The following is a 22,649-nucleotide window of genomic DNA, read 5'->3' as shown; positions in this document are numbered from 1 at the left end:
GAAACTCCTGGAGATTTGGAGGTGGAGCCTGGGGAGAAATGGGACCCCAGTGCCATAGAGTCCACCTTCCAAAGCATCCATTCTCTCCAGAAAAACTGATAGAAGAAGGAGGAGGAGGAGGAGGAGATTTATACCGTACCCTTCACTACCCGAAGGGGTCTCAGAGCGGCTTACAAACTCCTTCCCCCCCCCCACAACAGACACCCTGTGAGGCAGGTGGGGCTGAGAGAGCTCTTTCAAGGACTGTCCTTGAGAGAACAGCCCTGAGAGAACTTGTGACTGACCCAAGGTCACCCAGCTGGCTGCATGCGGAGGAGTGGGGAATCAGACCCGGTTCTCCCAGATTAGAGTCCGCGCTCCTAAGCACTACATCGAACTGGCTCTCTTGGTGGTCTGGAGAGGAGCTGTAATTCCAGGGGGTCCCCTGGTCCCACCTGGAGGCTGGCATCCCTAGACTGTCAAACTAGAATCTGGGAGACCCAGGTTCGAATCCCCTGTCTGCCATGGAAGCTGGCAGGGTGACCTTGGGTCAGTCCCACACTCACAGCCTAACCTACCTCACAGGGTTGTCATGAGGATTAAGGCAGAGGCGAGGAGTACAATGTGAGCTACTTTGGGTCACCGTTGGGGAGATAGATGGGGTACGAATGGCGTGAATTAATAAATATTAACTGAGATGTCACCTAAGACCTTTTCCTAAGTTGTCTTCCTCTTTAAACATATGCATTGTCCTAATAATTAATAATAAAATAAAAACTGGGAAGCAGTCCAGATTAAATACGCCGCCCTAGTCGTGGCCTCCGACGGTTCTGGGAAGCTCGACTGTTGCAACTCAAATGCCGACGTACCAAGTTTCTGGCGTTTCGGTTCTGGAGCATCGGAACAGCTACCTGCAAGGGTGAAGGGAGAGAGCAAATTTATATGTCCCGTGGGATGCCAGTTTATATCTCCCGCGGGTTGCCAGTTTATATCTCCCGCGGGTTGCCAGTTTATATTCCCGGCGGGTTGCCAAGCCTATGAGGAACTGCCTAGTTCACATCCCACGGAGAGGAGCATTGCTTCCCTGGTGAACTCCCTACCCTTTCCAAATTCCACCTGCAGGGGTGAAGGGAGAGAGCAAATTTATATCTCCCGCGGGTTGCCAGTTTATATCTCCTGTGGGTTGCCAAGCCTATGAGGAACTGCCTAATTCACATCCCACGGAGAGGAGCATTGCTTCCCTGCTGAACTCCCTACCCTTTCCAAATTCCACCCTCCTCTGGCATAGCCCACACACTTCAAGGAATTCCCCAAGCCAGAGTTGGCACCCCTATGAGTCCAAGCAAGGCAGTTCCAAACTGGCACCAAAACGGACTTGACGGGGACGCCGTCTTCTTAAGTCTCCGGTCCAGAAACAGTAAACAGGAACTGGGCTCTAAAGATGACCGGGGCCCAAAAGGTCCAGACGAGGGTCGCCAGCTCTGGGTTTGGAAAGACCCGGAGCATTTGGGGGTGGGGACTGAGGAGGGTGGGGTTTGGGGATTTGTGGAACAGTATTGGACTGTTAACATTGGTGTCTTTGGAACGGATCTGAATGGTTATCTAGAGTCCTACACTACAGACTTTGTGTAGTGGTTAACATGTGGTGCAACGGTTATCCAGGGCTATTTTTGGGCAGGAACGCACAGGAATGGAGTTCTGTCTGGCTCCTGAGTTGGCGACACCCAGCAGGAACTCATTAGCATAATAGGCCACACCCAACAGTAGAAACTCATTAGGATTGGCTACATTAGGGGTGTGTGGCCTAACATGCAAAGAAGTTCCTGCTACAAAAAAAGGCCCTGGGTTTGGACAACAAACAAAGTAAACAGAATAAGAAGGGAAAGGTGGGTGTGGCTGGATGACCACACTTCTGGTAACGTGGGGGTACGGCCTAATGTGTTAATGAGCTGTGCTGTCAGGGGTGTGGCCTAATATGCTAATGGGTTTCTGCTGTTGGGTGTGGCCTGTTATGCTAATGAGTTCCTGCTGGGCTTTTTCTACAAAAAGAGCCCTGAAATGCTTTGAACCAAGCGTCAAGTATTTGCGGGTACAGTGTCACGGTTTTTGACTGTGTTGTTATATGCACAACCACCTGGAGGCTGGCCGCCCCAAAGCTCTCTGGATTATTTCTTCAGGTCCACCTTCCAAAGCAGCCGTTTTCTCCAGGAGAAGTGAAGTGGAAGCAATGCTTTAAATAAATAAATAAATGTCGCCTGGAGAGGGCGTGTGGTCCCACGAGGTCTCCAGCCAACACCTGGAGGCTGGTAACCCTAATCCAGACCCTGTTTTGAACCGTCGACAGCCGGGTGAAACTGTTTCAAGTAAGTAAAGAAGTTGGCCCCAGGTTCTGTCCTGTCAATACAGGGGGTTATATTCAGACCAGTGCTAGCTCACGCCAGGGTATAAAATTATGCTTGGCAGGCAGGGGTCATTTCTTGCAGGAGCGCACAGGATCAGAGCTCCGGCAGTAAAGAGCCCAGGGGGCGGGCACATGCAACAAGCCCCACCCCCTGCTCCCAGCAGCCCTCATTCAGAGCAAGAAGCAGCCAGGTAAGCTGCAGAGCCCCCCCCCATTAGCAATCCAAAACAGTCCAGTGGCACCTTTAAGACCAAGTTTTATTCAGGTACAAGCTCTCCCTCCTCTGTGAGGGCAGATCTGCACGTCCCCCCCCCAATAGCTAGCAATCCAAAACAGTCCAGTGCAGCCTGAGTGGTGGGTGTTGCCTTCTGACACACTTCCAGTGATGTCAGGGGGTGTGGCATATGCAGATAAGTTATGCTAATGAGTTATGCTAATGAGCTCCTGCACCTCTTTTTCTACGAAAGGACCCCTGTTGGCAGGTCTTTGGGGGGGGGGTGGAGGGAACTGTGGGGGTATAGTTGTCATGGACGCCTTCCGGGTGGGGGGTTTTACTTACGTCGTTGTGTCTTTGGCTCGGAACAACCGTCAGTCACAGCATCATCTTGATTAAGGCTTCCTGTTGTGTCGTTTGGAAGGAAAACAGAGGTTACGAACACACAGATCCAGGCCACGCGGCTTCCACAGACACCACAAAGTCTGAGCGGGGCAGCACTGAAGGAACTGCGAGGCCGAGAACCAGTGTTCCCTCTAAGCTGAGTTAGTGCGAGCTAGCTCCCAGTTTTTTAGCCTTCGGCTCACCAATTTTTGTCCCGGCTCAAGAAGGGACGGCTCCAGAGCAAACTAATTTATGTAGCAGCCAAATTACTGGCTCACAACTTCAATGCCAGCAGCTCACAAAGTAGAATTTTTCCTCACGGGACTCCACAGCTTAGAGGGAGCAATGCTGAGAACTTCTCAGGGCAGGGTGACGAGGCCCAGTTTGGCCAGGTAGAGACTCCAAGGTGGCCTCCTCTGGCACAAAGACGTCAGCGCCAGGGAGCACGCAACCAGCGCCAAGCGCCACACAGGGTTATTTTCAACCTAGAGCCGGCCATGGGCAGTGTTCCCTCTAAGCTGAGTGAGTGTGAGCTAGCTCACAGTTTCTTAGCCCCTGGCTCACACATTTTTGTCTTAGCTCAGGAAGGAGGGCTCCAGAGCAAACTGATTCATGCAGGAGCCAAATGGCCCGCTCACAACTTTAATGCCGGTAGCTCATATAGTAGAATTTTTGCTAACAAGACTCCACAGCTTAAAGGGAACATTGGCCATGGGTGCGGTACACTTCCAATCCACACAACCAGGGCTCTTTCTGTAGCTGGAACTCCTTTGCATATTAGGCGACACACTCATAATAACAACAACAACAACAACAACAACAACAAAAATAACAATAACAATAATAATAATAATAATAATATACTTTATTGTCATTGTACATAGTACAACGAAATTAAAGGTGCAATCATTTCAGTGATCTACAGCCATACTCATATACACTCACACAACCATTCACAACCATCCCATAATTCCCTTAAGGTTCACAATGCAACTTAAACCACCAATGTCATCTAAAGTCCAATTTCAGACAGCATTTAAAGCAATAATAGCTCTCGAATAAAAACTGTTTTTTAACTTATTTGTCCTTGTTTTAATTGTCCTATATCTTCTACCCGAAGTCAGCAGTTCAAACAGGGAGTGTTCAGCCAATCCTCCAAGAGCTTACAGAGCTCTTCTGACAGGGGCTATTGTATGCTCTTGGAGGATTGGCTACATTAGGGATGTGTTGCCTAATAGGCAAAGGAGTTCCTGCTACAGAAACAGCCCTGCACACAAGCAAAGGAAAAGCTCAGGTCCCTGCCCCCAAGGAAATGCCAAATGGAGGAAAGAGGGAGTCGTAGCCAGCCACCCCTCAAGACCCTCCTGGTGACGGTGGCAGAAAACCAAAGCGCCCCCCCCCCACAAACCTCCTCTGTGCAAGCCTCCTCCTCCCCGTCTTGCAACAGCTTTATTTTTTTTATTAAATAACCTTGAAAAGTAACAAAGACTAACAATGAGTAACAGTAAACATAATAGTCAAATATAACTACAGCGAAGATGTGTAAGAAGATAATTATAAATATAATGCATTATCGCAAACATGTATAGATATATCTAACAATTCAAGGTGCTAAACATATATCCAGGATTAGGGGTAATGTTTAACTGCCCATCAAGAAGAAGAAGAAGAGGAGGAGGAGATTGGATTTATCCCCCGCCCTTCACTTGGAGTCTCAGAGCGGCTTACAGACTCCTTCCCCTTCCCCTCCCCACAACAGACACCCCCTGTGAGGTAGGCGGGGCTGAGAGAGCTCTGACAGGAACTGCTCTTTTTCAAGGACAGCTCTTATCAGAACTCTGGCTTGCCCAAGGTCATCCAGCCAGTGCAAGTGGAGGAGGAGTGGGGAATCAAACCCAGTTCTCCCTGATTAGAGCCACCCCCTTTAATCACTACACCAAACTGGCTCACTACGATCTAGATATGGTGACTGAGATTGTTTAGGCATTAAGAAACTCTTGTCAAATATAAGAGGCCCCAACAACAAGGCAGATCACAGAGCCTTGTGGAAACAAACGGGAACAGCGGTGCTTGCCTGGGGCGGACTTCCTGCTGTACTGTGCCCCACAGGCCAGAACTTCTCTGCCTCCCCAAATGGCCCCCAATTTGCCATCTTCCTGCAAAGGGTAAGAGGAGGCGAGAGACAGCGGAAGCGGCTTACCAAAAAGGTCTTTGACGGGTTCTTCCGGCTTGTCCTTCAGCACATATTCTGCGAGTTCAGCTACAGAACGAGAGAGGAAGGGGCACAATCAGGGTTCATTTCCTGCAGGACAGGAGCGGAGCTCCGGCAGTAAGGAGCCCAGGGGGCGGGCACATGCAACAAGCCCCGCCCCCTGCTCCCAGCAGCCCTCAGTTGGGCCACAAGGAGCAAGAAGCAGCCAGGTAAGTTGCAGAGCCCCCTCCCAGGCCTGCCTTCAGGTACAAGCTCTCCCTCCTCTGTGAGGACAGATCTGTATGTCCCCCCCCCCCCCAACACCCCCCAATAGCTAGCAATCCAAAACAGTCCAGTGGAGCCTGAGCGGTGGGTGTTGCCTTCCGGTGATGCCGGGGTGTGTGGCATATGCTAAGGAGTTATGCTAATGAGGTCCTGCACCTCTTTTTCTACGAAATGACCCCTGGGCACAATGAAGGCCAACTCCCGTGGCACCAGAAATCCAGGTTCTCGAAGAACAGGCACCCAAACGTCTAACTCTTAAGGAGGTTTTATCCCTCTCAGGTATCCCCCCGTCTGCTCTGAGAATGGCCATATCTAGGGTGATCATGAACCTGCCCTCCAGTTAGGATCTGTCTCTGACCCTGGTGTGGATCCAACCAGCCCCAAAGAGGCCTCCCCCCCCCAGCCTAAGGAGCTTTCCGCCAAATCTAGTAGTTCTCCCAGCCAATGGAAGAGCCACGCCAGTCGGAGGAAAGCGCCGTAGATTAGAAGAACATTCCAACCTAGAGCCAAAGCAGATGTGGGGGGACACATATTTTAATTAATAAACAAACAATACAAATCAGCTTTGTTCAGTGAAGTCGTACATCTCAAGCGGCCTTCCACTGCATCAGACCCTCAGTCCATCGAAATAAGTACTGTCAACTCAGACTGGCAGCAGCTCTCTCCAGGGTCTCAGAGGGAGGTCTTTCCCATCACCTCCTACCTGGTCCTTTTTAACTGGAGATGCTACCAGGGATTGAACCTGGGACCTTATGCATGCCAAGCAAGATGCTCTACCACTGAGATGTGACCCCTCTTTACAGTTCTCCAGGGTCTCAGGCGGAGGTCTTTTCCATCACCTCCTGCCTGGTCCTTTTTAACTGGAGATGCTACCAGGGATTGAACCTGGGACCTTATGCATGCCAAGCAAGATGCTCTACCACTGAGATGTGACCCCTCTTTACAGTTCTCCAGGGTCTCAGGCGGAGGTCTTTTCCATCACCTCCTGCCTGGTCCTTTTTAACTGGAGATGCTACCAGGGATTGAACCTGGGACCTTATGCATGCCAAGCAAGATGCTCTACCACTGAGATGTGACCCCTCTTTACAGTTCTCCAGGGTCTCAGGCGGAGGTCTTTTCCATCACCTCCTGCCTGGTCCTTTTTAACTGGAGATGCTACCAGGGATTGAACCTGGGACCTTATGCATGCCAAGCAAGATGCTCTACCACTGAGATGTGACCCCTCTTTACAGTTCTCCAGGGTCTCAGGCGGAGGTCTTTTCCATCACCTCCTGCCTGGTCCTTTTTAACTGGAGATGCTACCAGGGATTGAACCTGGGACCTTATGCATGCCAAGCAAGATGCTCTACCACTGAGATGTGACCCCTCTTTACAGCTCTCCAGGGTCTCAGGCGGAGGTCTTTTCCATCACCTCCTGCCTGGTCCTTTTAAACTGGAGAATTTTAAACTGGAGACCAACAGAGTTTTATTCAAGGTATAAGCTTTCGTGTGCAAGCACAGATACATTGAAATGGAAGTTGTAATCCATACATATAGGTAGAGGGCGAGCAGTAAATTAGCATTTTTTTGACTCGCTGTTGTTTTTCAAAAGACGTGTATGCTACTGATTCGAGGGCGATTCTCTCGACTACCAGTTCTATCTCGTTATCTTTCCTTCAGTTTTGGCTTTATCGCTTTTGCTGTTTTCTGTTTTTCATATCCTTTTAGGCTGGGATCAGTTTTATTTTAATATTTATTGCTTTTTAAAAAACGGATACTACCAGCAGGGTTACCAACCTCCAGAGATCTCCAGATGACCAAGATCAGTTTCCTCTGGAGAAAATGGCTGCTTTGGAGGGTGGGCTCTACGGCATTACACCCTGCTGAGGCCCCTCCCCTCCGCAAACCCCGCCCTCCCCAGGCTCCACCCCTCAAATCTCCAGGGATTTCCCAACCCAGAGGTGGCAACCCTCACTACAGGCTACCCCTAACCTAGGAAAACACAACAGGTTTGCCTTGCTAGATGGCGTCTTCAATCAGCCATTAAACAGACAAATAAGACCAGAGGCATTTGCAGTAAAATATGCTGGGAAAATTGGCAAAATAGTTAAATATTCAGAGATTGCCATGGATCTTTGATTCACTGAAGAGGAGGCATTTTCTTTCTATGTCAAAATCTTTATTTCTAAAGGGAAGGGTTCACAGGAAATCTACAAAACAACAAAGACACCTAAGAACTACATCTTTACACTTTGGCCACAGGGGTCTACAACAATAGAGATTCTTCTTCTTCTTCTTGACCCCTAGAAGGAAATCACCTGAATGCATTAATCAATTATTGTTAATAAATAGGCTTCACTATCATGGGCCAGGTTTCCCTTCCAGGTCAGTCTTAACAACAGCACACCGGGTAGGCACACATTAACCCTATCATGACTGGATTTTAGACCTCGCAAGACACATATTTCCAACAAAATAAAGCCGACCCCAAATGAGCTCTTTCCCACGCCGGGAACCCGGGAATTCCCCTCCGTACCGATTTTCTCATAGGCTTCTCCCGGATTGGAACACAGGCAGACCTCTTCCCCAGTCCCATCATTTTCCACCGTGTAAAAGAGATCCAAGTTGTTGTCCTGGTCCTCGAGACCCACATCAGGAGCGTGGCCTCGAGTAAAAAAAAGAAACGTTCAGTCACTGGATGTCAACAAAGGAACTGAACACAGTGGGGGTCAGTTAGAAGCAAAAATGGAGGAGCAAAAATTCACTGGAAAATATCCCCCCCCCCTCCGCCGGTCTTTTCTCCCCTTGCAAACAGCTGGCCCATGCCCCAATCCCACAGGGCTCTATGGGGGATGGGGAAAGCTTTGTCAGGCTGGGTAGAGAACCTTCCCATCTGTTTGGGGAAGTGCCACTTCCTTGCTTGTTTTCATTGTGAAAGCTTCGTTTATTTTGGTTACATTTTGTTATCGCTCCAGTTGGCTTTTGTTATTACGGGCCCGGTCACACGGGCCGGATATCGCGGGGGGGGGGGGGAGGCGTGGCTGTTTGCACCGGGGCAAAATAACGTGCGGTTGCGTGATCAGACGTCCCGTGGAGGTTCCATGGAGGTCCCGTGGGTAGGGGGGAGGTGCCAATCACAGGACAATCCTGCGGCGCGGCAAAGAAGCAGCATGGTGCGGCAAACGGGTTTTTTTTTTTTCTGTACACCAAAGTATGCGCATGCTCTGTTGGGTGCTTGTGCGCATCCATGGAGACTTGGGAAAAAAACCCCTTTTTGCAAGGGGACATGGGCGGGCGCCGGATGCCACCAAAAACGCGATCAGACGCCCGGCCTTGCCCCGTGGAGGTACTAGTTTTTTACCCCACATCTTCGGCAGGAAGCCTCGGGTGAGCCACGGGCGCTCTACGCTTCCCAGATGTGGCGGTGAGATCGCGCTCGGAAAATCCGCCTATCTTCCGTCTCTCTAGCGTGGCTAATGTTCCGTGTGACCGCAGCCTACGTTAATTTTCATTCCTGTTGGTTCCCCTGGAACCCATCCACATCGGTTTCCTCTCTCCTGACTCTCGCCATCCTCCCCCCTTCCCTCCTTTCAATCTCTTCGGTTGCAAGATCCGTCTGAGGCGCTGGTTGGAAAACGTACCCGTCAGTTCCATCCGTTTCCCCTTCCACCGGCTTCCTTGAGCTCCCTTCATCAGATCGCCAGGGAAACAAATGGAATTGAACTACATGCATTCATTTGTTATTAGGAGGCCTTTCTGGTCTATTCATTTTTTTTGGGGGGGGGGAGGGAAATAGACCGCCCTTTGTCACACCTTCCTGTCCACACTGCAGGAAGCTCCGATTTGACTCCAAGATTTCTGAAAGGCAGATTCTAGACACACAGGAGCAAGGCACAGAAAGCGACGGAAGGGAAATAGGAGGAAGATGACATGGTGGGGATGCACTGAAAAAAAACCCCTCCCGCTGCAGTTTGGGAGCAAATTCTCTGTGTGGAAACAGCCTTTTCTTGTACCGTCTTTTAACCCCACTGTTCCTAGTTCTTCCCTTCTCTCTCTGCCTATATATCCATGGCAGGAGAAAGGAGACAGAGTCCAGCAGCACCTCAAAGTCTAACAAAATCTGTGGCAGGGGAGGAGCTTTCATGAGTCACGGCTCACTTCTCCCGATGTCTTTATGGTGCTCCTAGACGCCGGCTCTTTTCTGCTGCGACAGACAGCCTCGAACGGCCCACCCGTCCTGATCTGTATCCGTGGGGTGAGATTTCACTTCGTGCATCGAGCGATGCGGACTCTTGTAGGCCGCAGCTGCTTACATGACGACATATTACGTAGTTCATCTCAAGGCGCTGCAGGCCTCCGTTTGGTTTTCACCCTTGGGGGCGCTCCAGGCAGCAGCTAGCCCACTTGCTGGCAGGTTGCCAACCTCCAGCTGCGGCCTGGAGATCTTCCAGAATTATAGCTGATCTCCAAAGCACATAGATCGGTCCCCCCCCCCCCCGAGAGAATGGCTGCTTTGGAGGGTGGACTCTCTGGCATGATGCCCTAACCCAAATCCTGCCTTCCCCAGGCTCCGCCTCCAAATCTCCAGGAGTTTCCCAACATGGAGTTAGCAACCTTGCAAGTTGCAGGGAGCAAAGATGCTTTTTAAAGGGAAGAGATTTCCCGGTTTGTTGTGGAAAGATGGGTGCTCCTATGGGGTGGGGCTGGAGCGTCAGAAGGAGGAGGAGGAGAAGGAGACTGGATTTATACCCTGCCCTTCACTACCCAAAGGTGTCTCAGAGCATCTTACAAACTCCTTTCCCTTCCTCTCCCCACAACAGACACCCTGTGAGGTAGGTGGGGCTGAGAGAGCTCTGAGAGAACTGCCCTCAAAGAAGAAGAAGAAGAAGAGATTGAATTTATATCCCACCCTTCACTACCCAAAGGTGTCTCAGAGCGGCTTACAAACCCCTTCCCCTTCCACTCCCCACAACAGACACCCTGTGAGGTAGGCGGGGCTGAGAGAACTCTGACAGGAAGTGCTCTTTTTTGAGAACAGCTCGTCAGAACTACGGCTTGCCCAAGGTCATCCAGCAACTGCATGTGGAGGAGCGGGGAATCAAACCCGGTTCTCCCAGATTAGAGTCTGCGCACTTAAACACCACACCAAACTGAAGAGAAGACTTCCTAGCCAATGTTTTTTATCTTTTTGTATGCATGTTAACTCCATTTTGTATTTATTTTCACTCTGTTTTTTATGTTTTTTTTTAACTCTGCTCTTAACTGCTTGGATGACGTGTGTTCAGGAGGAGCTTTCGATTTTTTAAATGGTTTTTGTAATGTATCCAGTCCAGACTGCGTGGCCTGCTCGGGCTCCACGCGGTCAGACACAAACGTTGAGCTTCGCTCCAAGAGACAATGGACTATGCGGATCCTAGCCTGCTCCAATCAGGAGGCTAGGTTCCCGGGCGAGAGCCTATGGGACTCTCGGCCTCTATAAATAACCTATTGGGAAGTGGGGGTGTGTTTTGGGTGGCGGTTTCTCGGGGGATATAAGCCGGCCTGCGAGCCGGCCAAAGTCGTCTTGTTCCTGATCGAATAAAGTACGCTTTGCTGAAATCACTCTCCCGTCTGCGTACTTTTCAGTTTTTAAAATGTGATTTTTAAAAATTTTATTTTTGGGGTCAGGTATGTTTTTACCCGTTCACCGCCTCAGCGCCCCTTGTGAGGGCAGAAAGGTGTGATGCGGATTTGTAAAAAACAACCAAAGCTGCTCTTGAGAGTGGTGAAAATGCGGTGGGAGACGGCTATCCGAGGCTGGTCCCCCCCCCCCAGTCAAGCTTTGGGAGGGGGGAAGTGCCCACTGTGGATGCATGATGCACACCCCCAGAGAGAAAAGCTACACCCTGGAGGACAACCAGCCCTGAGTTTCTCTTCTCCATCCACTTCCTCCCCGGACCTCGACCACACTGCAAACACCCACGGCTCCGCCATGTCGTGCTTGTGTGTGTGTGTGGGGTGGGGGGCAGCTTCTTCCCTTCCAGAAGCTTCTGCTTTTCCCAGCATCCCCCCACCCCACCCCGAACAGCACCCCTCTGCGGGCACACGGCCTGTCCTGTGGGGCTGCAGGTTAGCAGAGGAAGCGGCTGGGGTGGGGAGATGCCGTAGCAGCCGTAGGAGCCGCTGGGGCGTGGGAAAGTGAACGTGTTTCACCAGACCCAACGAAAGGGTGGTAGGTGGGGGAGAGAGACATTTTGGCTGGAGCAGGGATGAACATAAAAGTAGTAGTAGTAGTAGTAGTAGTAGTAGTACGGTAGTAGTAGTTGTTGTTGTAGTAGTAGGAGTTGTAGTAGTAAAATTTATTGTGTAGCCAATGGCCATTACAATTTAAAATTTAAATTTAAACAATATAAAAATTAGACAACTTACAGCACTGGAACCTGAATTAGATCTAAAATATAATAAGCTCTAAAATCTGCACATGAGCATAAAAGTGGAGCAGCGCGTCAGGATGCACGTGGGCCTGAACGAGAGGAGGCTTTTCCCTCCATTCCGGAAACTCTAGTTGTGTGGGGGTTTTTTTTTGCTTGTTTGTGTCTCGCACACAACAGCCACACTCCCTCCCCATCACTGCACAACTCACAAGCAGCCCGTTTTTTCCACTAGAAACCGAGGGGGGGGGGGGAGATCTTTCCTAGCACAGCATTGTTGGGGTGATCGTTTTCATGTGCTCGGAAGGGAACCTCAGAAGAGCCCTGCTGGATCAGGCCAGTGAGGGTCCATCTAGTCCCGCCTCCCGTCTCACACAGCGGCCAACCAGTTCCTCTAGAGGGAAGGTACACCCGGTGGGTGTTTGAACACATGAACACGTGAAACTGCCTTATCCTTCCTGAAAGAGACCCTTCGTCTGTCAACGTCAGTCTTGTCTACTCAGGCTGGCAGTGGCTCTCCAGGGTCTCAGGCGGAGAAAGGACTTTCCCATCCCCTCCTGCCTGGTCCTTTTTAACTGGAGATGCCGCTGGGGACTGAACCTGGGACCTCCTGCATGCCAAGCAGAGGCTCTTCCACTGAGCCACGGCCCCTCTTGACAGCTCTCCAGGGTCTCAGGCGGAGGTCTTTCCCATCACCTCCCACCTGGTCCCTCTGGGAATTAAACTTCAGAGAATTAAAACCCAAGCCCGTGGCCACCTGTGGAAAGGTCATCTTCGATGTTCTTGTACAGCAGCTGCGGGTCTAAGTCACTTTGAAGCAAGTCCAGGTAACCTTTCGCAAGTAGGACCTCCGAGCCCATCATGGTATCTGGAAGAAGAAGAGGAAGAAGAAGATATTGAAAATTTCAGGCTTCCAGAAAAACTATCCAACGACCTAAAAGGCATTGTGGATACAATTATTGCAACCTCCCCGCCAGGCCTGTGGCCCAAGTTTTGGTCAGTTAGGAAGTATCTTTTTGAAGGAACGTAGCGGAACCCGAGCCCACGGAATTGCAGCCATTACGTTATCAGCCCGTGCTGCCTGTCCAGAAGACAAGTGTCTTTCCCCCCTTTCTTGGGAGACAGAGACTGAAGTTGGTTCTCAGACCCTTCTTCTCTTAAATCCAGCCAGAAGTATTGATGATACTCTGTCTGTCTAATCGCATTCGTATCCCACCGTTCCTGCACACGTGTTCAGGGCAGGTAACAGCATTGTTTCATTTACAATGCAATCAGTTACAAATTTAAAAAAATATTTAAATTAAATTAAAATTTAACTGAAATTTAGCTTAGAACTGCTCTGCACCCCAAAGAGAGCTTTGGACCACCCCAAAGCCCCACAGATCAGGGGTACGCTTAGGGTCAACCTAGGCTTGCCAATATCCAGGTGGATCAAACAACAAATATATACACTGCAAAAACCTTTTTTGTAAGTTAAAGTGTCCTATATATTCAATCTTATAAAGTGCATTGTGTATTATTCATAATATTCTAAAGCAGGTATATATTCATTACATGCAATATCAACAATAATAATCAGTTTGTACAATCTAATAGCTACCAGTCAATTTACATCCTTTTAACAGAATCAACCCCAATGGGAGTTTCTAGAATTGTACACCCACTTTTCCTTGCTTGAAAGTCTCCTAAAGGGGGAAGTTTCCTTTTGTGGTTACATTGAAGTTTAAATTGATGTTTGTTGCTGGTCCTACAAAAGGCACATTAAGTAGCTGACATTCATAGATGGAGCGCTCCTGTCTTGGCAGCCTTGAGAAAAAGTTTTTGCCACTCAACACTGTTCAGCCAGTTCTATTCTTGAGGCAGCGAACAAAGAGATGCAAAGCACAACAGGAAAACAGTGGTTTTCAAGGGGCGCTTGAAAAAGAACAAAAACGCCCCCCCCCCGAATTGTTTAAAATCCAAGTGTTGATGCTCAACAATGCACTGATATTAAAAATCCAGGTGGCCGCACGCATCAGTGCTTCAACAACAAAGCTGAAAAAAGAAAACGCGTGGGTGACGCGGCTTCGCCCAGACCCGATTGGCCACGTCGGTCTACGATGTCATTATGTCCGCTGCATGATTTCTGTTTGGCTACTGCAAAACAAATGCTCAGTTCTGCAGCGTTGATGCAAGCGGGCATATTATGTAAAAAGGAGTGGAAAAGGCGAGAGATCTTTTCCCGCCTCTCCTGAACCTTCTGAACCCTTCAAAATGGTGACTTTCACAACAGACGTCACCAAAGTCCTGCACAGCTCGGGACATGTGAAGTTTCCTGGAGTTTCCCTTTTCCTCTGCCTCCCTGACCTATTATTTCCTCAAATCCATGACTTAAATCCACAACCTCCAAATGGTTCCCTTTACCTCCTACTCAGTTATACCCACCTCTGTTCCTCTCTCCTCCGCCCTTCCTGCTACAAACGGCACATAACCTCGCTAATTAAGAATCCCGCAAGACTGCTGACACCCAAAACGAAGTCCTCAACTGTCAGACTCCTGCAGCGATCGGTTCCCGACAACTTTCATTCAAAAGAAGTAAATTACAGTCCAGACACGCTAAAGATCTGAAAGTAGGGTTTGAGGACGGTAAACTACAATTAGATAAAATTTGGGCATCAAGCAGCGACAAAATGATACAGAAATTGTATAAATTATTATTAGAGGAACGTCTACAAGATGGGGTAACCAACACAATGAAAGCATGGTGTAGAGACATAGGGCGTAGAATAGAAGACTGGATGAAAACATGGAAGTCGATAAAGTTTATGAGAAGCACCAATTTTAAGGAAAATATATATAAGATCTACCATAGATGGTACTGGTCACCGGACAAGATAGCCAAGTGTAATCCAGCATTCCCTAAGAACTGCTGGAAGTGTAATAATAATGTGGGTACCTTCGTTCATATGTGGTGGAGGTGCCCAAAAGTGCAGGATTTCTGGAAAATGATACAGAAAATAATTCTGAAAATAACGCATATTAAAATCGAGCTATCTCCGGAAACAGTGTTGTTAAATATGCTACCGGAAAGCTACAGATGGAAAGACAAATATATGATAATTATAATACTTACAACTGCTAGAATTTTACTAGCTAAATTTTGGAAACAGGACTACATCTCGAAGAAAGAGGATTTAGTGTGTCGACTATTAGAGATGGCAGAGATGGACAAGTTAAGTTTAATCCTTCAAGGAAAGGATGAAAAAATGTTTGGGGAAAGGTGGAAGCGTGTATATGAATGGATAGAACAAAGTGGATAAGACTCCAAGAGGGTTTTGATGATATATGTATTGTATGTTTTTTTTTTATGGAAAATGAAAATAAATGATTTAAAAAAAAAGAAAAAAGAAGTAAAGTTTTATTGAGACACCGAGAGCATGCAGATACCATAACCAGTCTGCGTTAGAACTAAAGAGAAAGTGCACAAAGCAAATAGATATACATAACTCAAAGGGGTCCCCTGATAGCCCACGGCCAATTAGGTAGCCTACAGGGGCCCGCCAAAGTAATGGGCAACCGTTCCCAGGAGAAATACTACACCAGACACCCCAAGGTCATATAGCACATCAGACAGATAATAAAACCAGTGAAGTCTCAGCAGAAACAAAAGTCATCATTCCAAAGTATGGCCCCCCACATCTCACAGATATGGCACAGCTTGCCAACTTTCTGTTGCTGTCGCCTCTTGGCTGAGCAGGTATAATGTTTGTGAAGATTCCAAGAAGGATACAGCAACAGCTGGAGGAGATTACAAGACGGGCTGGAGACAACCAATAGGAGATTATTCTGATTCTTGCCTATCAGTTCTGTGAGCTCAGTTCCGGGGAGTGGCGAGCAGCAGGGAGAGAGACATTGACATTGGTTCCTCTTTTAGCTATGATAGCTGAACTGAACCTCCATGGCCAGAGGCAGTATTCTTGATGGCAGATGCTGAAGTCAAACAGCAAGGCAGGGCTGTTACCTTCCTGGATGGCTTGTGGGATTCTTAGGGGCCTGCCGCTGGGGAAGAGGATGCGGGACTACCGACAGCTTTCGGTCTGATCCAGCAGGGATCTTCTTGATGGGCCCAAACAGCAGCTTGATAGCCCAGAATGGAACCTCCATGTTCCAAGGCAGTGTACCTCTAAAAAATAGCAGTTGCTCGATGAAAACAACACAGGGAGACCATTGTTCTCATGTCCGACATGAAAGAAAACACCTGGCTGACCGCTTTTGGAAACAGGACGCTGGACTAGATGGGAGGTTCACTCTGATCCTGCTGGACTCTCTTCTGTCCTTGGTTTACTGCTTATTTTGAACATGCAAACGCCTAGGTCCAGTACCAGCTGGATCTTAGGAAAAAACTTTTTTACAGTAAGAGTTGTGCAGCAGTGGAATCGGCTGCCTGGGGAGGTGGTGACCTCCCCCCTCCCTGGCAGTCTTGAAGCAGCGGCTGGACAAACACTGGTCAGGGATGCTCTAGGCTGATCCTGCACTGAGCAGGGGGTTGGAGTAGATGGCCTCTAGGGACCCCTTCCAACTATGCGTGATTCTAAGATTCTACATGCTCCAACCTGGATGTCCCAGGCGAGCCCAATCTGGTCAGATCACAGAAGCTAAGCAGGATCGGCCCTGGTTAGTCCTTGGATGGGAGATCACTAAGGAAGTCCAGGGTCGCTACGCAGAGGCAGGCAACGGCAAACCAGATCTCCTCTTTCTCTTCCCTTGGAAACCCTGCGGCTGCACCCTGATGGCAGACAAATAAATAATGTCATGAAAGTCTCGACCTCGCCTACATCACAGGGTTGTTGTGAGGACAAGATGGAGAAGGGAGATGTTGCCAGCCAGCACTAAAACCCCAGTGAAGTCCATGGTTGCTACGCAGAGGCAGGCAACAGCAAACCAACTCGGCCAGTTTGGGGCAGTGGTTAGGACCGCGGACTCTAATCTGGGAGAACCGAGTTTGATTCTCCACTCCTCCACATGCAGCTGCTGGCGTGACCTTGGGCAGTCACAAGTTCTCTCAGCGCTGCTCTCTCAGATGGGCTCAGGGCACCACCTCCTGGCCAATGTTATGCTGGGGATTATTAGGAAGGGTATTGAAAACAGATCAGCCAGTATCATAATGCCCCTGTATAAATCAATGGTGCGACCTCATTTGGAATACTGTGTGCAGTTCTGGTCACCACACCTTAAAAAGGATATTATAGCTTCGGAAAAAGTGCAGAAAAGGGCAACTCGAATGATAAAAGGTTTGGAACACTTTCCCTATGAGGAAAGGTTAAAGCGCTTGGGGCTCTTTAGCTTGGAGAAACGACGACTGAGGGGTGACATGATTGAGGTTTATAAGATTATGCACGGCATAGAGCACGTAGAGAAAGAGGTACTTTCCCCCCTTTCTCACAATGCAAGAACTCCTTGTGGGCACTCAATGAAATTGCTGAGCGGTTGGATTAGAACAGATAAAACGAAGTCCTTCTTCACCCAAAGAGTGAGTAACACATGGAATTCACTGCCACAGGAAGTCGTGGCGGCTACAAGCATGGACGGCTTCAAAAGGGAATTAGATAAGCATATGGAGCAGAGGTCCATCTGTGGCTATTAGCCACAAGGTATAGATAAGGGCTCTGGGGCAAGTGATGCCCTGTGTTCTTGGTGCTTGGGGGGGGGGGGGAGCAACAGTGGGAGGGCTTCTAGTGTCCTGGCCCCACTGCTGGACCTGCTGATGGCACCTGGTATTTTTGGCCACTGTGTGACACAGAGTGTTGGACTGGATGGGCCATTGGCCTGATCCAACATTAGCATCTCTTATGTTCTTATGTTCTCCTAGAGTCAGATTCGACTGGCTTCACCTTCACCTTTCACTCTCCAGTCCTAGCCTGATGCTCTAGCGACTGCACCACCCTTGACCTCCTGAGGGTGGTTGTTTGGACCCCAGCGCTGAACGCCAGACTCAGGCTGGAAGACGCAGAAGACTTCAGCTGAGCTTGCAGCATCCGGGGCAGCCACGACTTTGGGTTTCTGGCTGTCAGCTCAGAGGGGACTTGCCCGGACAGCTTTTGGGAAAGCAGCACTCAGGATAGATTTCTGATTTCTAACAATGGATTCTTTTTTTGCACCGCTAACCCTCTGCTTGACACAAACGCAGCACGCCCTTCTGCGACGGATCAAGGGTAGAGCATTACTCATCTTCTTAAAAAAAAATCTGCTGCAGGTTAAAAAAAAAAAGATATGGAGAAAGAATAGTGTTAAGTTAAAGGCTAGTTAACCAATTTGGGCAGCCCAAGAGAACCCATCCCAGAATAGCCATTTCACAATGCTAAACCACAGGACTCTCTGAGTGCATGAGAAATAAAAAAAGGAGAAGAGAAAATGGTAATTTTAAAAATTGGCGGCCGGAGGGGGGGGGAAACGAGCTTTGCAATGTTTCAGTTCACACACTAATTCGTTGGGGGGGGGGAATAAAAACCTCCTGAGATTGAAGAGCGATTGACTTGTAGAAGTGGGACAGGAAAGATTCCTACCCCAGGAAGAATTGAGGAAGGAGCAGCGTTATTCCTTAAGAAGAAGGAGGAGGAGATTGGATTTATACCCCGCCCTTTACTACCCAAAGGAGTCTCAGAGCGGCCAACAAACTCCTTTCCCTTCCCCTCCCTACAACAGACACCCTGGGCTGTGAGGTAGGCGGGGCTGAGAGAGCTCTGACAGAAACTGCTTTTTTTCAAGGACAGCTCTGACAGAACTATGGCTTGCCCAAGGTCATCCAGCAGGTGCATGTGGAGGCGTGGGGAATCAAACCCGGTTCTCCCAGATTAGAGTCTGCACACTTAACCATTACACCAAATTAGCTCTATACTGTACAAAGAAGAAGCGAAGAGATTGGGTTTATACCCTGCCCTTCACTGCCCAAAGGTGTCTCAGAGGGGCTTACAAACTCCTTTCCCTTCTCCTCCCCACCATAGACACCCTGTGAGGGAGGTGGGGCTGAGAGCTCTGGCAGAAACTGCTGTTTTTCAAGGACACCTCGGAGAGAACTTGTGACTGGCCCAAGGTCATCCAGCACCTGCCTGTGGAGGAGTGGGGAATCAAACCCGGCTCTCCCAGATTAGAGTCCGCATACTTAACCACTACCCCAAACTGGTGAGGAAAGGCAAACCCGAAAAGGGGAACCAGCCTCCCACCGCACGAAGGAAAAGAAAACATATTTCGCAAAACGTGTGGCATCTCAACCCCACCTTTGGCCGCTCTGGGTGGCAGCAACAGTGATATAATCTCCAGGGATTTACCCGACGGATGTGGCTTGAGAAACAACGTGATATTTATTGGCGGAGTTTCGCTTGTCAAAAATAATCTAGAGGCAACGTCGCAAATGTGCACAACGAACTGATTTTTTGAGGGGGGGTAGACAAAAAGCTTCCTGGGCCCCCGACGCCTCACCCCACTCTTCTAGTTAGCCATGAATACACCGACGCTTTTCCCCACAGGCCAAAGAGCTGTTCTCTCCGGGGTTCTTTCAGGTCAGGAAAATGGCATGGCGGGGGGGGGGGGGGGGAAGCCCCCCCCCCCCTCTTTGTGCACTGGTCCCAAGCAGTGTTCCCTCTAAGCTGAGTTAGTGTGAGCCAGCTCAGTTTTTTAGCCTCCAGCTCACACATTTTTGTCTTAGCTCAGGAAGGAGGGCTCCAGAGCAAACTACTTTATGCAGGAGCCGAATCGCTCGCTCACAACTCTAATGCCAGAAGCTCACAAGGTAGAATTTTTGCTCACAGGACTTCACAGCTTAGAGGGTCCCAGTCCCAATTATCCCACCTGCCCTGCTGTTGGCCCTCCAGAGGAGCTGGTTGGCCACCGTGTGAGGCAGGATGCTGGACTGGATGGCCCCTCACTGGTCTGACCCAGCAGGGCTCTTCTGAGGTTCTTCTCAGGGGAAGACCTCGGCCTCTCTGCCCTGTGGTTGGCCCTCCAGAGGAACTGGTTGGCCATTGTGTGAGACGGGATGCTGGACTGGATGGACCCTCACTGGTCTGACCCAGCAGGGCTCTTCTGAGGTTCTTCTCAGGGGAAGACCTCGGCCTCTCTGCCCTGTGGTTGGCCCTCCAGAGGAACTGGTTGGCCATTGTGTGAGACGGGATGCTGGACTGGATGGACCCTCACTGGTCTGACCCAGCAGGGCTCTTCTGAGGTTCTTCTCAGGGGAAGACCTCGGCCTCTCTGCCCTGTGGTTGGCCCTCCAGAGGAACTGGTTGGCCATTGTGTGAGACGGGATGCTGGACTGGATGGACCCTCACTGGTCTGACCCAGCAGGGCTCTTCTGAGGTTCTTCTCAGGGGAAGACCTCGGCCTCTCTGCCCTGTGGTTGGCCCTCCAGAGGAACTGGTTGGCCATTGTGTGAGACGGGATGCTGGACTGGATGGACCCTCACTGGTCTGATCCGGCAGGGCTCTTCTTCTGTTCTTATGTCCAAGAAACGTTGTGAACCATTTAGTACAGTGCTACCCTATTGCCTGCTTAGAAAAGCCCTCTGGAATGATTCAGTTTTGCATCGGTTGCAGGAAGCCAGGAGAGGGGGAGCTTTCCTGGCCTCCTCAGGCAGTCCGGTCCACAAGGTGGGGGCCACAGCGAAGAAGGCAGGCGCAGTGGGGAGTTGGTGAGCCATGAAGGCTAAACCCTTCTTCACCCTGCCGCTGGGTGGCCACTGCTGCACAAGGCTGCCCCATGGGCCTGCAGGGGCTTCCACACAGTCCACTGGCTTCTTTCCCGAGCCGGAAAGGACTCCAAAGGAACTGATTCTCGAGACGTAACTTTATGGTAAAAAGGTAAAGGTCTCTCTTGCTCGAAAGCCAGTTGAATCCGACTCTAGGGTTGCGGTGCTCATCTCCGTTTCCAAGCCGAAGAGCCAGCGCTGTCTGAAGACGTTTCCGTGGTCATGTGGCCGGCATGACTAAACACCAAGGCGCACGGAATGCTGTTACCTTCCCACCGAAGTGGTCCCTATTTATCTACTTGCAATTTCTTGCTTTTAGGTTGGCAGGAGCTGGAACTAGAGACGGGAGCTCACTCCATCACGCGGCAACTCGGTCTCGAACTGCTGAACTACCGACCTTCCACAGCCTGCAGTTCAGCGTCTTAACCACTTGAGCCACCGCAGCTCCTTTATGGTAACCACAACAAAATGATGGGAAGGGCTGCTAAGAAGAGGCAGATGGAAGCAGAAAGCGAAAGTTCTCTTTGCCAGAGGCAGAATTCCAGCCAGGAGGAGGAGGAGGAGGAGGAGGAGGAAGAAGAAGAAGGAGTAGAGGAGTAGAAAGGAGAAGAAGGAGGAGGAGAAGAGTTGAATTTATATCCCGACCTTCACTCGGAGTCTCAGAGCGGCTTACAAGCTCCTTTCCCTTCCCCTCCCCACAACAGACAGACACCCTGTGAGGTGGGTGGGGCTGAGAGAGCTCTGACAGAAACTGGCTCTTTTTCAAGGACAGCTCTGACGGAACTATGGCTTGCCCAAGGTCATCCAGCCAGGTGCAAGTGGAGGAGGAGTGGGGAATCAAACCCGGTTCTCCCAGATTAGAATCTGCACTCCTAACCACGACACCAAACTGGAGGGCCAAGAAACAGCAGGGGTAAATAGGGATCGCCCTTACAGGGTTGTTGTTAAGACGGCTCCAAGGTAATGTGTGCTGGGTGCTTGGAACACTCACACACAAACACACCTGCCTTCTACTGAATCAGGCCATTAGTCTATTAAAGTCAGTATGTGAGTCCAGTGGCACCTTTAAGACCAACAAAGTTTAATTCTGGGTATACGCTTTCATGTGCATGCACACCTAAGTGGTCTTAAAGGTGCCACTGGACTCAGACTTTGTTCTAAATTCAGTATTGTCAACTCTGACTGTCAGCAGCTCTCCAAGGTCCTTTGGGAGATTTCACTGAAAGCAAAACCTGCCGCAATTGGGTTACCAACTCCAGGTTGGGAACTACCTGGAGATTTGGGGGGTGGAGCTGGGGAGGGTGGATTTGGGAAGGAGAGGGCCCTCAGTGGGGGATAATCCCATGGAATCGGCCCTCCAAAGCACCAACGTTCACCAGAAGTAGCCTGGAGGTCCGTTGGAATGGTGGGGGATCTCCAGCCACCACCTGGAGGTTGGTAACCCTACTCTGTCGGCACCTGGCGAGGTTTTAGAACAGATATAAAACCCTCATTCCTTGAGTTTTTCTGCCTTCCTCTGGACATAGACCAGGAGTCACTGGGGGAGCAGGGTGGGGGGGAGGTAATTGTGAATCCCTCGCGTTGTGCAGGGGGTTGGACTAGATGACCTTCGGGGTCCCTTCCAGCTCTAGTGTTTCTGCAACATCCTCGTTCCGCTTTCTGAAAGTGTCTATTGGATGCCAGTCCAAACCATCAACATGCTGACATTCTCTACAGAGAAACCAGATTCCTTGATAGATTCAGGTGGGTAGCCGTGCTGGTTTGAAGCAACAGACCAAAGTTTGAGCCCAGTGGCACACAAAAGCTGATACCCAGAATCAAACTTTGTGGGTCTTCAAGGTGTGCATGCACACGAAAGCTTATACCCAGAAGTAAACTTTGTTGGTGTTAAAGGTGCGCACGCACACAAAAGCTTATACCTCAGTTAAACTCTGTGGGTCTTAAAGGTGTGCATGCACATGAAAGCTGATAATCAGAATCAAACTCTGGGTCTTAAAGGTGTGCATGCACATGAAAGGTTATACCCAGAATCAAAGTTTGAGTCAAGTTGCACGTTTAAGTCCAACACAGTTTAATTCTGGGTATAC

The 22,649-nt window shown here is 49.7% G+C and overlaps 1 protein-coding gene across 1 annotated transcript in view; it reads right to left on the bottom strand.

The window, feature by feature from the left end:
* Nucleotides 1-22,649, bottom strand: part of CIITA (class II, major histocompatibility complex, transactivator) — a 60,196-nt gene that overhangs the window by 27,026 nt on the left and 10,521 nt on the right. Inside the window, exons 2-6 of the mRNA XM_015409877.1 lie at nt 12,601-12,711; nt 7,970-8,098; nt 5,179-5,238; nt 2,940-2,999; nt 849-890 (exon numbers count right to left, since the gene is read on the bottom strand). Of these exons, the coding sequence (XP_015265363.1) occupies nt 849-890; nt 2,940-2,999; nt 5,179-5,238; nt 7,970-8,098; nt 12,601-12,711 (402 nt within the window). The remainder of the gene's footprint in view (nt 1-848; nt 891-2,939; nt 3,000-5,178; nt 5,239-7,969; nt 8,099-12,600; nt 12,712-22,649) is intronic.

Source organism: Gekko japonicus, unplaced genomic scaffold (assembly GCF_001447785.1).
Source record: "Gekko japonicus isolate JY-2015 unplaced genomic scaffold, Gekko_japonicus_V1.1 scaffold78, whole genome shotgun sequence".
Taxonomy (NCBI): Eukaryota; Metazoa; Chordata; class Lepidosauria; order Squamata; family Gekkonidae; genus Gekko; species Gekko japonicus.
This window is presented reverse-complemented; position numbering and strand designations above follow the sequence as displayed.